This window comes from Balaenoptera ricei, chromosome 3, assembly GCF_028023285.1.
Source record: "Balaenoptera ricei isolate mBalRic1 chromosome 3, mBalRic1.hap2, whole genome shotgun sequence".
NCBI lineage: Eukaryota > Metazoa > Chordata > Mammalia > Artiodactyla > Balaenopteridae > Balaenoptera > Balaenoptera ricei.
In genome coordinates this window covers 16,069,557-16,087,219 of record NC_082641.1, presented here as the reverse complement: position 1 = coordinate 16,087,219, position 17,663 = coordinate 16,069,557, and the positions used below count along the sequence as shown (strand labels likewise).

At 32.6% G+C, this 17,663-nt stretch overlaps 1 protein-coding gene across 1 annotated transcript in view; it reads left to right on the top strand.

Annotated features, from left to right (window-relative positions):
• The window catches only part of CDH18 (cadherin 18), a 328,121-nt gene that overhangs the window by 202,316 nt on the left and 108,142 nt on the right, over positions 1-17,663 (top strand). Inside the window, exon 4 of the mRNA XM_059919221.1 lies at positions 3,173-3,340. Coding sequence (XP_059775204.1) covers positions 3,173-3,340 — 168 coding nt within the window. The remainder of the gene's footprint in view (positions 1-3,172; positions 3,341-17,663) is intronic.

Below are 17,663 nucleotides of genomic sequence, written 5' to 3'. Positions count from 1 at the left end.
AAGGAAATGCAAATTAAAACATCAGTGAGATACCATTACACACCTAATACAATGGTGATAGTCTGAACACTGACAACACCAAAACCTGGCAAAAATGTGAAGCAACAGAAATTCATTCATTGTTGGTGGGGATGCAAAATGGTACAGCCATTTTGGAAGACAATTTAGCAGTTTCTTACAAAACTAAACAGACTCCTAACATAAGATCCAGCAATCACACTCCTTGATATTTACTTCAAGGAGTTGAAAACTTATGTCCACACAAAAACCTGCACACAGATGTTTATAGCAGTTTTATTCATAGTCACCAAACCTTGAAAGCAACCAAGATGTCCTTCAGTAGGTGAATGAATAAACAGTGGCACATCCAAATAGAGGAATATTATTCAGCACTAAAAAGAAATGAGCTATCAAGCCATGGTAAGATGTGGGGGATCCTTAAATGCCTTTTACTAATTGAAGAAGCCAATCTGAAAAAAATTGCACACTGTATGAATCCAGTTATATGACTTTTTGGAAAAGGCAAAATGTGGAAACAGTAAAAAGATCAGTGGTTGCCAAGGTTGAGGGGAGGGAGGGTGAATAGGTGGAACAGAGAGGATTTTTAGGGCAGTTAAATTATTCTGTGCAATAGTACAATGATGGATACATATCCTTATACATGTGTCCAAACCCATAGAATGTACAACACCGAGTGATCCCTAACGTAAATTACGTACTTTGAGTGATAACGTGTCAATGTAGGCTCTTCACCTGTAACAAATGCATCATTTTAATACAGAATGGTGCTAGCTGGGGAGGCTGTGTGTGCCAGCAGGAAAAGGGTACATGGTAACTGTCTACTTTCTTAATTTTACTATGGACCTAATTGCTGTAGAAAATAAAGTCTACTTAAAAGGAAAAAATGTGTTATTGTGCATCAGCTGTGTTCTAGACTACCCTGCTTACAAGCATCTGGGCCACATGTTTGAATAAGATTATTGTATACAGGGATCATGTTGCTATGGCAATTTGCCTGAACATTCCCCAGTTACCTATGTGCCCTCAGGGGAGGTCATAGCTAAGCACATGCAACTGAGCCATTCTCAAGAGAACCGAGAGTTTAAATGAACCCTTAAACAATCGTTTCTGAGAAAGATGTGTCAATTCTGGATATGCTCTTTTCTTTCCATAAGCAAATTTAGCTGACAAATTTCTTCCCATTTCATGTCAGAGTAGCAGTATTATAAAAGAAGGGAGATAATGGCAATTGCAATGAAATTATTAAAGTCCATGCTGTAAAACAGGGGTTGTGCTAATTCCTCTTCTCTGATCCTCTGAAATGAATAACATTCAAATTGCATAAAAATATCTATCATTCACTTTTTTAATGACAGATTTTATTTTCACATATGTATATTCTGCAAATATCATTGTAATGATTTCATTGTAAAACATCCTGGACAGTAATCTCATACTTCTACATATCAGAGGCAAGTCCCATTTCTAGTGTATTCTTTTTAGAATGGCATCTTTTTTCCCCCCAAATATCAGAGAGTATACATTCTTTCATTAAATATTTTCATAAATTCTTAACTTGTTCCTTTCTGCATCAATTTAATTTTTTCTTATATAATTATCATATGTGATAAAACGTTCTATTTAATCACGATGCTTGAGGCTTTTTCATATGCACGAATTAGATGAATCATTTATTATCATATTATTATAATTTCTTTTGATAAGAATAATTTTCATTCCTATTCAGCTTCAGGAAAGTTCTCCTAAATTCCCTCAATTATATGTTCACAAGTTTTGAAAGTACGGAGAGCTCTTTTCCTGGGGCCTGTGGCTCTCCTCTCAGAGCATTGCATATGCAATCAATTCAGTGAAAAAAATAAAGAAGTGGTTAAGTGTTCTATATTCAAAACAACTGATTGACTAATCCTTTCCACTTTTAAAAGACTATCTTTTCAACTTGGATATACAAACCCATTTTCTCCCATTATATCAACGTATTGTCTGCAAAAGTGGTTGTCAAGCTCTATAGTTGGCAGTCATTATAAATGGCACTGTCCCGTGAATTGTGCTGCTAACTAATTAAGTGTGAGTTTGATTGAAGCCATTGGTGTCTTTCTCAAAAGTGACATGATCCAACTATTTTGAATAAAAGTAAAAAGGTGGTTGTTAAATGGTGACCTATGTTTGGAGTAGCAAATATATTTATAGTGTATATTTACATGAATATAAAATATAAATGTATACACATGTATGCTTATATATTTATATGCTTATGTTTAATATGGCTCATGTATATGAGGACAATTTTTTATTTTAAGACATGTTTGATAGTCCTTGCATAAACTTGACCTGCTAGAAAATGTGTTTCAATTTCTAAATTTAAGGCTTTATTGACAAAGCTATCTAATTTATGTGTGCGTGTGTGTGTTTACCTACACATAACTACATATGGATATATAACATTTTGTATCTCTTTATTGAATCCAGTATTAATTAATGAGAAAGTGCATTAAATGTCTTTTCTGGTACTACAAGACAAAGAATGTGACTTTTACATGCAAGTTTTAGAACCAATCTCATCACTTTCTTTATTTTGCTTGTGTACTTAGATCTAGTTCTTATTGTAGTTGCTATTTCCTGACAAAAAGTCAGTTTCTTAGTCTTGATAAATGTTAAAAGCCTCCTGCCTGTAATCTTTGTTCAAGTGTCTACACTCCGCCAATGTTTTTCATCATCAAACTTTGACAACCCTGTCAGAAAACTATGTAAATTGTTCTGTAAGGAGGAAAATTAACCTCTGCTCGAAACATCTCAGCTGACACTTTTGAGGAGAATGAGTTGTGAAATATTCAGGCCACCAGCAGAAGGAAAGAGCAGGGACTGCAGGGCCGCACTCTAGAGGCCAGTGACCCCAAGGACCGCCAAGAGATGGGTATCTTCATTTGCCTCTAATAGATTGGTTTGGGATGCGTGGTTATAAATAAATATTTCGATGAGACAGTTTTAATAACATTGTCAAGGTACTGTTTGTCTCAGAAGCCTGGTGTTCTCTCAAAAGCATTTCAGTTAAAACTACTTTTCTTAAAAGAAAAAAGAAAAAAGAGAGAGATACCTATGTTGCTTCTCATTTAATGTATAATCCATACTGTTTTGTTTAAAATATGTATTACAGGAGTTATTAGAACTGCCTTACATAACATGGACAGAGAAGCCAGAGAACATTACTCAGTGGTCATTCAAGCCAAAGACATGGCTGGGCAAGTTGGAGGGCTGTCGGGATCCACCACGGTCAACATCACCCTGACAGATGTCAATGACAACCCCCCACGGTTTCCTCAAAGTACGTACCTGTTTCTTCTGATTTGCACTTATCACTATTCATTTATGTAAAACAGATTGAAGTACAGTTGACCCTTGAACAACACAGATTTGAGCTGCAAGGGTCCACTTTTACATGGATTTTTCTCAGTAGTAAGTACTACAGGACTACATGATCAGATCTGTGGTTGGTTGTATCTGCAGATACTGAGGAACCTGGATACAAAGGGCCGACTATAAGTTATATGCATTTTTGGACAGCATAGAGGTTGGACGCTCCTAACCCCCATGTTGTTCAAGGGTCAACTATACTTCAACATATAATATCATGTTACTATTATCTTAAATGAGAATATTTTGTTTTGTATGGTCTTCCTTTTATACACAAGACTAAAGAAATCACTCCATCTGTGGTCTCCTGAACCTGGTAGATAACTGTCATTGTGTTAGATATCCATTTCAGTTGGCATCACAGTTAAATACTAAAAATGAGATGGTGGTACTAAGGAATGATATCCTGCATTTGCTGAAGTAGTTACGTATCACTAAGGAATTCATGGAGATATTCATGATACATTTTGATATGGGCATTCTACTCTTGCAAAATAGTCAAAAATGCGCGCTTTGTGACTGAAATTAAAAAAAAATCCTGCAGATTAGGAATGAACACTTTTCACATACACACACACACACAAACACGCCATCCAACCACAGGGTATGGCTAATGTAATAAAGTCTGATCTCAAAGTAGAATATGAACCTTGTGAATACACAGCACAAACTATCAGGCAATTCAAGGGGAGAGAGTGTCAGTTCTGTGAGCTCAGAATGAAATGGTGTTTATGACACCCTCAGAAAGGGAAAGAAACATATATGAGTATTTCTAATGTGGCAGAAACTGTGGATGGCATTTTATAGAATAACTATTAATTATCATAAAAGTCCTGTAGGGGAGCTGTCCTTCTTACACATGCTGTTTAAAAACTGTAACGAAGTAGACAGCATGGGATGTCAATAAAGGCTCTCCACAAGTCAGTATGAAAGGCCGTCCCCAGCCTTATCTCTCAGCATCGCTCTCAGTACACTCAGTACACAATGGATACTGCCTGTTCCGAAAACATAACAGTTTGCACATCCTTAAATCAGCCCAGAATTTTCCACACTCACATTCCTTTGTTTAAAAGCCCACTTACAAGTTTCTCTGAACTCTGTTGCAGAATTAGCAGAGAGTTAATTAACCCTCGTTTCCTTCTACATAGCACTTTCCCATGAACGTTTATGCTACATTTATTTCCATAGGTGCATATCTCCCCTACTGTGAGTCTCTCTAAGTAAGAATGATGCTTGATTTGTCTTTGTAACCTTAAATATTCATATCATTGCCCAGCCCTGGATAAATGATTACTAAATGAATGAGTAAATTAGTCGAATTTAAATACTCTGTCAAACTACTATTGTTAAAAGACCATTGTGAAAGAAATTCAGGACTAATTCATAGTTAGGTAAAGCCACTTTAAAATATCGATTCTAAGGATAAGATTATGTGACCTGGTTCTTTTATGTGGCTTTTGCTCCATGAAGAAAATATGTTTGAAAGAAAATTATAAATCATAGATAAGTCCACATTATTAAGCCATGAAGTATAATTAAATTTCAAGTCATTTTACAAAATTACAGTGTACTTTTGTATTCATTTTATCCCTTATTCCACACAATATACATATACACATATTTCATTATGAGAAAAGTGCTGTTGAACTCAGCTGAATATAAACTTTATTATAATTTACAACACCAACCTTATTTTCAACCTACCTTATTTTCAAATAGATTCTACCACCACTATTTTAAAGGTATATATTAATATTATAACCCTTATTATAATAGAGTGAAAAACCCAAACTCTACACAGTAGGGGCTCAATAAATGCTTGATCTTGGTACAAATAATATCTCCCATTCTTTCTCTCCCTCCTTCTCTCCATAAACTGATTTTTAAATTGACAAGTCCATTAAAACTGATTTTTAGAAATCAACAGAAAATTGTAATGGTGATGAATATAGAAAAGTGTATTCCTAATTTATTTTGGCTGATGATAGTTGCTGAAGCATCAGTTCATAGGAAAAGCAATTGTTTTACCTGTCAAGGACACAGAATAAACGTACACTCATTGAATGAACTCATTATATCCAATGGGATCTACATGTCTTCAGTCTGTAGCAGTCTGTGCAGAATGACTGACAACTGTCAATCCTGCCACATGTTGAGATGCTCTTAGTGTTTTGAAACAGAGGCAGTACACACCCGGAACCTCACACTCTGATTTGTTTAAAAGATATTTTATTGTGCACTCATATTGCACTAAACACATTGCTGCTTTCAGAATGATTTGGTGTCACCATGACAAGAGTAGCTTGCAGTAAAGTATTCTTTAATTTTCCCACAAGCATTATAACTCACCAAGTGGCTAGATATATAGTGGGAAACTTTGCAAACCGCATGGAGGAAAAACAAATGATGTACTATGAGGACTTGCGTTCACGAAGCACCATGAAATGCATCATGAACTCTATATACAGTTCAGATTCTATAAAGATCAGTCATCAAACGGACCCAGTATAACTTAAAGTCTAATTTACCTGATATTAATATAACTATTCCAGATTTTTCTTTTTCCTTTTTTTGGTTAACAGTTGGATGGTATAATATTTTTCATCATTTTACTTTTTTTACTATATTGTTCTTATTTTTTTAAAGTTTTATTTAAGATACTAAGTTTTTATTGATTTGTTGTAATCTGGTTTCACATTTTTGTTGTTTATTTTTATTTACTATACTTATAATTAATTACTGGTACATTTCTATTTAAGTCTATCATCTTGCTACTTGTTTCTTTTCTCTCTTTTCTTAATTTCTATGAATTATTCATGTATTTAATTTTGTTCATTTTATCCTCCATCAATATTTTTTATTTTACTTTCTTCTATTTTTCTTTAATGTTTGCTCTAGATATTTCAATTTATTTCATTCCACCTTAAAATATAATTTATCACTTGAAAAATGGAATAACTTTAAACTTCAAAAATCTTTGATTTTTGCTATTTTTGTCCTCTTATAAATTAAGCCTTATGTGAAATTGTAATTTTGTTTTGTTTTGTTTTGTTAAAGAATCATGTTTTAAGTCAATTATAATTTATCCTTCCTGGTGCTATTTATTCTTTCTTTATTTTCCATTTTTCCTTCTATAGTCATTAATTGTTTTTAAAGGAAATTCTAAATTTTCTTTAAAAATCCCTTTCTGTTCCTTTAGTGCTAGTCTACTATCAATGATTTTTTTTTCCTTTTTAGTTTTTCTCATAGACATTCTTTTTCCTACATTTTTAAAAGGGTAATTTCCAATGGAAATGGAATTCTAGCTTTAAGGATATTTTTTTCTATTTCAATAATTAATGATGTAATGTCTGCTGACCACCATCTTGTCTGTTAAAAAAATCAGTCTCAGTCTTATTATCATTTTACTATAGTTTATTCTACTTTAACGGATCTTTCTTATTTTAAGATATTCTTTGCTTAACTTTCCAGGAGTTTAACTATGTTGTACCTAGGAGGTATTTACTTTTTTTAAGAATCTGCTTTTCAATTATAAGGCATTTTAAAGCTATCTTTTATTGAATTCCAGGGAATTTTGATAAGCATTTACTCAAATATTTCTTCTATCTTATCTCCTCACTTCTTAACTACTGGTTCTGCAAAAGTATACGTTTGGTCTTTTAACTATGCACCATCAGTCTACTCTTCTATATATATATATTTTTTTTCTCTCTCTTTTTTAATCTAGCTATTTTATATTGACCTATATACTAGTTCACTAATCTTTTCCACCATGTTTATTCTCCAATTAAACTTGTGTATTAAATTTATTAACTCTATGCTTCAGCATTGACGTATTTTGGCTCTATCGTTTTCCTTGACTTATTAAATATACATTATTGGTATTTGCTACAATTTTTCACCTTTTTTCTATATGTTCTTAAGCCTTAATCTTAATTATTTCAAAATCCTTTCCTAATAATTCCTACATCAACATCATATCTGGGTCTTTTTATTGCTTGTTTCCTTTTTGGTTTTGGTCATTTTCCATTTTTAAGCATATCTTATTATTATTGATTGAACATTATGGATAAACGATTGTAGAAGTTCCTGATTATGTCACCTTCCTCCACAGAGAGTTGTTTTTTTTCTTGCAGATATGTAGAGTATGATTACCTAAATTAGTTAGACTTTGTTATAACTGGTCAATTTCATTTTTCCCCTTATTCCTGGGAAGTAGCTCTTACTCCTAAAAACTAATTTTTCTCTAATATCAACTGGAGTCACAAGCATTTACGAATTCTGATTCCTGGTGCCTCATGCCTGCTGAAATGTCTGCTTAGGTCTTTTGTCTTCCAGCTTTGCTTTCCTTGAGTCTCCACATATGCAAATGTAGTATATATATCTATAATTATCACAGGGAAAATTGCATTCAGATTTTGGGGTTCATTTCTCTGAAGTTTCTTCTTTGTGCCTTTATTCTCATTTCAGCTACTGTGCCAGCCCTTTAACCCCAACCTCTGTTTCACAAAGTACGTAATTTCTGTTTGGTCTCTTTTCCACAGCACAGCATATTCAAAAAATGCCCTGAGTCATTGAGAATGTACAACTCATCTTGTTATGCTTCCTTTCCCTCAAGGACCATACCTCATCCAAGCCTCGCTGCATTGAATTCTCTCCAATGGCAGTCATTTTATGTATATTGTGCAGCTTGTATAGTTGTATTTGATGGGAGAGTTAGTCAGATATATACAATTCCATCAAGTCCAGAACGGAAAGACCACTCCATTTGTTTAAGTTGAAATATCATGGAAGATACTTAAATAAATAGTATACCAATTTGATATTTAACCTGGCTAAATTGAAAGTATACATTTTGAAAGAGAGCTGGAATTCTCTAATTAATAGTAAAACAGGCAAGTAATTGGTCTACTATAAATAGTTTTTCATTCAACCTTATTAAAGACAAAATATATTTATCTATGTTATGAGATAATATACAAAATAAAAACTATTGAAAAAATTATTTTATTATATATTCATTCTATTAAACAAGATGCGTACACCTGAAGAGAATATTCTTTCAGACAAGATAACAGCTATAAATAAATAAGTTTGTGGAATTCTTTTAAGGTTGGATATTTTGGAATAATTTGAAATTGCCTATTTAGAAACTAACTGGTTATAACACATCAATCATTTTATGATTTGTTTTTATCTATTTGGCTGTATGCTATGACAGAGTTGTAGGCTGATTTTTTTTTCTTTACTTATTCTGTTTTGTATAGATATGTGTGTTTATGGACATGGGCATATATTTCTTAGAAATGATTTGATTATTACTAGTTAGTCTTTATAAATCAATTTCTAATTCTTCATAGAATGCTGAAAAAAGTAGGAATGATTTTCAGTTGGGATTTATAAGTTTACAATTTTTTCAGTTTTTTATGAGTCATGCTTATGATTAAAAGTGACAGAGTGAGTGTTAAAAAGTGGCCCATTGTATCACTAGTTTGAAGAAAAAAAATTTGTACAGGAGAATCAGCTTTACAATGCTTCATGTTGACACGTGATAACACAGAATGTAGGTTAAGCAATTTTAAAGGTATTATTCCCAATTACAGTGAATATTCTGATATAGGACAATTGTCCTTTTAATGTGTGGCATTTGAATAGCTGTAGAATTAGTCTTTTATTTTATTCATATATTAAAAACATTGCAGGCAGAGCTTAACGTAATTCTTAATGATTAGTATTCAATACGAGTATCTTAGATTCAGGGAAATCCCAGATTCCTTGTGTGTCTTTTTCTTAAATTTGAAAGTAGCATTTCCAATGTATACTATATCTGCATAAAACAATTTAATGTAGAGATTTTGAAACTCTCTGGTTAACCCTATGATGTCAGACATCCTGGATAAATCATATTACAGTATCTTAACCACTTACATGTCAATCAACTTTCTCCCAGAATCATCTATAAATAAATATGTATCTTGTGTAAAGGTGGTCACTTTCCCAAATAAATATTATTCATGTAATAAAAATATTAACTAGTCGGAATAAATGTAATGATCAGTTGATTACAGTTCTTATAGGCTAGGGCATGGGGTTAATCTTAGGAAATGGCTTATTTGCTCACCTGGTAAAGCTACTGAAGCAAAGGTACGAGGTCTTTTAAAAAGCAATTAGAATCAAGACTATCCTGGGAAAAAAGTATATTAAAAGGGACAAGCTTCAATGAACCAAATTCTCTTTTATTATTCCCATCAAGTCTTCCTTTCTTAAATGTGCTTCAGCTAATCATTAACATTTTATGATGGAGTCTAAGAAGTTATTTGAAAAGGATCACATATGGCATATGAAATTACGGAATATTCAGAAAAAAATATGAAATAATATCTGTATCTCTATGTCACATAAAATTATGTAGTCTTAACACCAAAATAGGTAACATTAGCACTATTTACAGGTATCTTTAAAACTTGCTAATGAGGTAGAATATCACTTAGAAATTATTCACATATATTCAAACTAAGAAAAAAAAGACACTACTAATGTACTATAAACAATTTGATACCTAAAATTCAATAATACACATTGCACCACCTCATAGCTCAGCAAGTCTAAACTTCACATCCAGGCATTTAAATCATAAATGTTCCAGTATATTTAACTTTCCCAGATAAGGAGAAATTCTATCTTAAAAGAATTTAAGACATCAAAAATGCTATAGACTCTGTAGTAGACATTTGGTGTAATAGACGTTTCATTCATAGAAAAAATTGTCTCTACACACTTTCTAATTTTTTTCCATGGAAAATATCTTATAGTTGCCAAGAGTGAACCAACCTTCATGATATTTACAAAAAAAGAAATGTAGGTGTATACATAATCAACATTTTGACAACAATTAGGTAGCTAATATTAAAAAGGAGCTTAAATTTAGAGGAATGAGGAAAAACAATTTGAAGACTTGTTTGATATGACAAGTCTAGTCTCTATAAGCTGACACCAGCTATAGAACTCAGAGGCTCCTTCTTTCCAATATAGCCACCTCTTCAGCTAGGGAACTTCCCCTCTTGCATATTTGCCTAGATGCTGTAGTGCTGTCTCCTGACCTTGAAAATATAGAGAACATTATAGGAGTGGGAGTTCCTTTCTACGGGAGCTCTGTTGTAGAGTTCTGTGAAGCCTAAATGTCATACTCTGTAAAAATAAGAGATTACGGAATTATGTGCATTCTGCTACTGATGTAATTATAAGTTTTCCCTCAATAAATTTTAATTTATATTTTCATGTGGTTGTAGTAGTGTGAGTGAATCTGCACTTCAAGTGGGAAATTTGCAAGCTGATGTTGTGAGAGCCCAGAGAGAGTATAAGGCAGGATGTAGGCACTGGGAGCTAACATCTTAGCTTGTTAACCCTGGAGAAAGGAGAAAGTATACAATTACAGGAATTTATTAGAGATGTTACTAGAGTTAGGTGTCTGGCGTGAAACCAGGGCTTGCTCTGAAATGAAAAATGGAAAAACTGTACTTATCAATCAACAGAAGATGCAACATAGACATTGACATTGGGGGAATAGATTGGACACAGCTGAATACAGAGTAAGTAAACTGGAAGACATGTTTGAAGAAGATTAACCAGAATGCATCTGAGAAGCTGAAGATTAGAGAGAGAGAGAGAGACAGAGAGAGAGAGAAATATGTACCAAAGGAAAAAAAACTTCAATGTAGAATCATAGGACTTTCATATGAAGACACCAAAGAAAATGGTGAGGCAGTGTTCAAAACAAAAAAGTAGACTAAGAGTTTTCAAGAATAAATACAGACATGAATCCTTAGATAAACAATTATTAGAAGCTCCAAACAGAGTGGAAAAATACTATCACCTAGATGTGTTATGGTGAAGTTTAGAATTCCAAAACCAAAGAGAAAACCATTTAACTCACTATGAAGTTACCATCAACAAAAGCAGAGTACAGATGACAATAGAGAATTGTCTTCAAAATTGATGCGAAGGGGGAAAAGCTGTTACTCTAGTAATCTTTAATATGCTAAATTGCATTAAAAATGAAGATGATATAAAGATACATTAAAACAAAAAGAATGACTTCATTGTTCAGAGAACCTCATTGGAAAACTACTTAAGATGTTTGTGTCAGAGGCTGCAATCATTATACAACATTCATTCTCATTTGTCTTCCTCAGAGAATTCTGTTTGGAATAGTATTTTACTGACTTCTCATCCTCAAATACTTGGTGTCTCTCTTACCTTCCCTGGTAGATTTAATTGTTCTCTCCCTGTCTCTGCCATGCTTTCCAGTGATTAGAAGATATTTTCCCATTGAATTTAGGATTCACCAGTTAATTTGACCAAGGCGCCACCAACAACAAATTATGTGGATTTGTGTTTGAAGAAGAACAAAGTATGAAGTAATGCTTATAGGATGCTAGAAGGTGACTGTGTTTTGCTTTGATAAATATTTTCCTAGGATAACTTGGAAGACAGAAAATGTACCTAATGAAGCCATGGCTTTAGGAGAAGAGATATTAAGAGAGAATGTATAATATGAGTTGATTTTTATTAGCTGTATTTGATAAGATACTACAAGAAAGAGATCAGCTCAGAAAAAAAATCGTGTATTTTCTAATAGACATGAAAGAGAAGAGGAAGAAACTAGCAATTTCATGACTTTTAGGGCTAAAAATGCAATTGTAAAGGGTTCAACAAATAAATTAGCCGTAGAGCCTTAGGGACAGAAACCCTTATAATGATTGCAGACAATAATTTCTGAATTGCTATGAGCCACTGACATATTTTCCCTTTTAAACAGGGTGTTTATTTCAACAATTTTGCCCTTATTCATCCCCAATTATATATTGAATTTTTGGTGGGCAAATAATGTGTCCTTCTAATTCAGTGGTCTCTGGAACAAGAAAAGCCACATTGTATATGATTATATCAAAAGGTCTTGAAATCAAGACTGGTGCCATGTTTTAAAGAGATTTGGGGGTGTCAGGGAGCAGGTAAGTGGATTTTACCTCTAAGGGGCACATAGTTATTTGAGTCTAGAGAGTAGACAGTGAACGGACTGTATTATTTGTTCACAATTATTTCTTTCCCTCCCTTATCATGCTTTCCTGTAGGTGGCATATATGTCCCTGCTACTTTAACTGTGCTTTGCCAATGACTTTGTTTTGCCAACAGAATATGAGAAGACATGCCATAAGCCACTTTAAGTTGCCTTTAAGTGGTTTCATTCTGTGTTCCTGATCTTGCCTTCCCAATGACTGCCTTTTCAGCTCATATTCTGAAATGAAAATTCACTTGGCATTGAGCCTAACCTAGTAGTTGTAGCTTAATCATAGTTCTCATATAATGCAAGATAGAATTAAATATTTGTTGTTGTAAGCTACTGAGATATTTTGGTGATTAATCAGCACATAAATAGCTGATTAATAAACATTCTGTATCTGTCATCTTTAGCATTATCACAGCATAACATACTGTATAGTTTTGTCGTATATCTTGCCCATTTTCTTTCTCATAAGAATGTACACTCCGTAAGGATGAGGATTTTTGTCTGTTTTGTTTATTGTATACTTAGTACCTGAAATTATGCTGGCACAGGTAAGTAACATTTACTGAATGAGTCAATAATCTAGACTGATCCGAAACTTCATGTGGAAGAGTGCATATTCATAAATAATCAAGAACTCTTAACATGGAGAATTAAGAATTAAGTCTCTTGTTTTAAATTTGTGTTTGTCCGTATGGACCTAATTATAAAATTTATTTCTGGGAAACGAATACATGATCTCTCTCTCTCTCTCTCAAGCTAATACATAAATAGTGATATTATGTAACACACACTCAAGTAATATGTTTGTGTGTATATATATCATATGTTTATGTGCGTGTGCTTATATGTGTCTGTGTGAAATAAAAATCTCAATGTGTTTTTTTTTTTTTTAGTCCTCCTTACTCCTTTTGAAAATTGGATAACACTCGTACAATATATAACCTTTTTTTGAGCTCAAGCAGAATACTCTAGGGATTTTTTGGCAACTATAGAAATGCTGATTAGACTGTACTGTAAAATTATCCAAGATAGTGTCTTTTTTTTTTTTCCCAGAGAGAGCAATTACTGAGCAAAAATAACATGGAAAGGCACAAGATCATTTACCATGTATATGAGTTATGACCTTTGTTAATCTTATTTAGATAAGAGTGCATTGTTTTCTAGATAATAAACTGACTCTTTCTATGTGATTGAATTATACCATGAATAGCAAAGGCAAAACTTTAGACTATTAGTCAAAGATTTCTAAATACATTTTGAACCATATCTCTTAAAGTTTCTCCCAAGTGTTTTTTACTCCTATAGGGAACGCCAGTTTTCATAAAATAACAGGTAAACAAAAGTTCATGTATTATAATTATTATTCAAAGTTGATAATACCTAGTTATTTATGGACTATTGACTCTCAGTTGTCAGAATCCTTAAAGGTGATTCTACATGTTATATGTCTTCAGGATTGATAGTTGCATGTGTTTTGTTTTTTGTTTTGTTAGAATTAGTGTTTAGAGTAAGTTTTGTCTGATATCTTTTGTTATTTTAGGATAATTTTATATATTTCCTCCCATGGTTAATCATATTATCCTAAAAATGTGATAGAACATAAAGGTATTATATTTAGGATTAAAGTTTCAAAGGTACATGTGAATATTTATGTTAAACACAAATACTAATAAAATATTTGAGCATTAAATGCACACTGGACTCTTAAGAATATGCTTTCTACTCTAAAAAATCCTGGGTCCCAAAGACCTTGGTTTCCTTGAAATTATTTAATTCCTAGTAACTCTATTTTTATATACTTAGTGATCTTTATTGTCAGAGACATCCAATGCTCATTGAGTTCATCTCCATTTATCATAATATCTCTGTTTTTTCTAATTTCCTCTTTTAGTAATCCTATAATTATCTCACTAGAATATCATATACACACACACATACATACACACTCAGTAGTTTTATTTTCCAAATTGCTGGTATTTTTTATCTTATTAGACAGGCTCTTTATTCATTCTTTTTATTCATTTGCCTATCAATGGACACTCAGGTTGTTTCCATATCTTGGCCATTGTGAATAATGCTGTAATGAACATGAGAATACAGACATCTCTTTGAGATCATAATTTCAATTCTTTGGGATATATAGCCTGAAGTGGGATTTCTGGATCATACTGTAGTTCTATTTTTAATCTTCTGAGGGACCTCCATACTGTTTTACATAGTTGCTACACCATTTTACATTCCTACCAACAGTGTACAAGGATTCCAATTTCTCCACAACCTTGCCAACATTTTTTATCTTTTGTTCTTCAACAATAGCCAGCCTAACAGCTATGAGATGGTCTCTCACTATAGTGTTAATTTGCGTTTCCCTGATAATTAATGATGTTGAGCATCTTTTCATATACCTGTTGGCTATTGGTATGTCTTCTCTAGAGATATGTCTGCTCAAATCCTTTACCCATTTTTAAAATTGGGTTATTCATTTTCTTTGTTTTGTTTTGTTTTGCTATTGACTTTAGGAGTTACTTATGTATTTTGGAAATTAACCCCTTATCAGATATATGGTTTGCAAATATTTTCATGCGTCCTATATGTTGCCTTTTAATTCTGTTGATTGTCTCCTTTGCTGTGCAGAAGTTTTTTTTATAGTTTGATGTAGTCCCACTAATCTACTCTTGCTTTTATTGTCTATGCTTTGTGTCATATTCAAGAAATTTTTGCCAAGACCAGTGTCAAGAAAGCTTTTTCCCATGTTTTCTTCTAGGAATTTTACATTTTCAGGTTTTACCTCTAAGTTGTTAGTTCATTTTAAGTTGGTTTTTGTGTATAGTAACATAGGTATCTAATTTCATTTTTTGCATGTACGTATCTACTTTTCCCAATACTATTTGGTGAAGAAACTCAGTTCCCCATATTCTTACTATTGACACCCTCATGAAAGATCAATTGACCTTATATGCATGGGTTTAATTCTGAATTCTCTGTCTTGTTTTATTGGTCTATATGTCTATATTTATGCCAGTACCATACTGTTTAATTACTGTAGCTTTGTAATATATTTTGAAATCAGGAAGTATAAAGCCTTCAGTTTTGTTCTTTTTTCTCATGATTGTTTTATATATGTTGGGTATTTTGTAGTTTCATAAAAATTTTAAGATAATATTTTTCTATTTCTGTGAAAAAGTGCCATTGGAATTGTGATTAGACTAGCATAGCATTAAATTTGTAGATTTCTTTGGGCAGTATGGACATTTTGACAATATTAAGCCTTATAATCCTTGAGTACAGGATGTCTTTCCATTATTCATGTCTCCTTTAATTTATTTTGTTTTATCAATGTTTTGTAGTTTTTAGTACACAGTGATTATATCTCCTTGCTTAAATTTATTCCTAAGTATTTTATTATTTTCAATGCTATTGTGAATAGGATTGTTTTCTGAATTTCCTTTTTGGGCTGTTCATCGTTAGTGTATAGGAACACAACTGATTTTTGTGTGTTGATTTTGAAAACTGCCAATTTTACTGAGTCTGTTTCTTCATTCTAACAGGATTTTTATTTGTTTATTTGGTTTTGTTTTTGTCTTATGGAGTCTCTAGGGTTTTCTACCTATAAGATCATGTCATCTGCAAATAGAGATAATTCTTCTTCCTTTCTCATTGTATCCCTTTTACTTTTTCGTCCTTATTTATTTGGCTAGAACTTCCAGTACAATGTCGAATAGAAGTAGGTGAGAATGGGCTCCTTGCTTTCTTCTGGATCTTTGAAGAAAACTTTTTATTTTTTTAACATTGAGTGTGATATTAGCTCTGAGCTTATCATATATGCTTTTATTATTTTGAGGTATCTTCCTTCTATATCTAGTTTGTTTTGGTATATATTCAATAATAATGGAATATTATTCAACCCTGAAAAATAATAGAATTCTACTATATGTGACATGCATGAACCTGGAGAACATTATGCTAAGTAAAACAAGTCAGTCACAGAAGGACAAGTACTGTATGATTCCACTTATATGAGGTTTCCAAAATAGTTAAACTTGGAGAAGCATATAATTTAATAGTGGTTGTAAAGGGCAAAGAGAATAGAGGAAATGGGGAGCTGTTGTTCAATGGTTGTAAAGATTCAGTTATGCTAGAAGATTCAATTCTAGAGCCCTGCTGTACCACATAGTGACTGCAGTTAACAATGCAGTGTTGTGCACATCTAAATATGTTAATAAGGTTGATCTCACGTTAAATATTTTTACCACAAAAAACAAAATAAAACAAAAACATGCAAGGAAACTTTGGAAAGCATTGATGTATTTAACACCTGGATTTTGGTGATGATATTGCCAGTGTTTGCATTTGTCCAAACTCATGAAATTGTACACATTAAATATGTACAATTCTTTGTATATCAAGTGTACCTCAATAAAGCTATCTAAAAAAAGAGACTCACTGTAGTTATTCTCCTGGAATATAGAGTAATTTTAAGTATCTGGCTATTCATTCAGTCCTTAGACATTCTGCAGAAATATTCTAAACCTCTCTTGATTTATAAATAAATATTATCTATCAGCTATTTTGTAGTGATTAGTAGACATTTCATTTTGAATACTTTGGTATTATGCATTTTAATAGTTTGAATCAGTTTGGGCATTTTATAGTCTTCATTATACACTTTTAGGATATCCACTATACTTAGAATTATCCTTTTGAGTTGTATAATAGCATCTTTAATTTCATGTCTAATTATTATTTCTAAAATATATTCCTCTTTTATAAGGCTTTATTTTTTTAGAGGAGTTTTAGATTTACAACAAAATTGGGAGGGAGATGCAAAGGTTCCCCATGTATCTTCTGCCCCTACACTTAAATAGGATCCCCCATTGTCAACATCAATCACCAAAATTGTACTTTTTTTTTTTAACCAAGGATGAACTTATATTGACAGATAATAATCACCTAAAGTCCATAGTTTAACTTAGGGTTTACTCTTGGGGTTTGGACAAATGTATAATGCAGAATGACCACCATTATAGTATCACACAGAATATTTTCACTGTTTTGAACATCCTCTTTGTTCTGCCTATTCATCTCGCCCCACCCCACCCCTGGAAACCACTGATATTTTTATTGGCCCCATAGTTTTGCTTTTCCAGAATGTCATATAATTGGAATC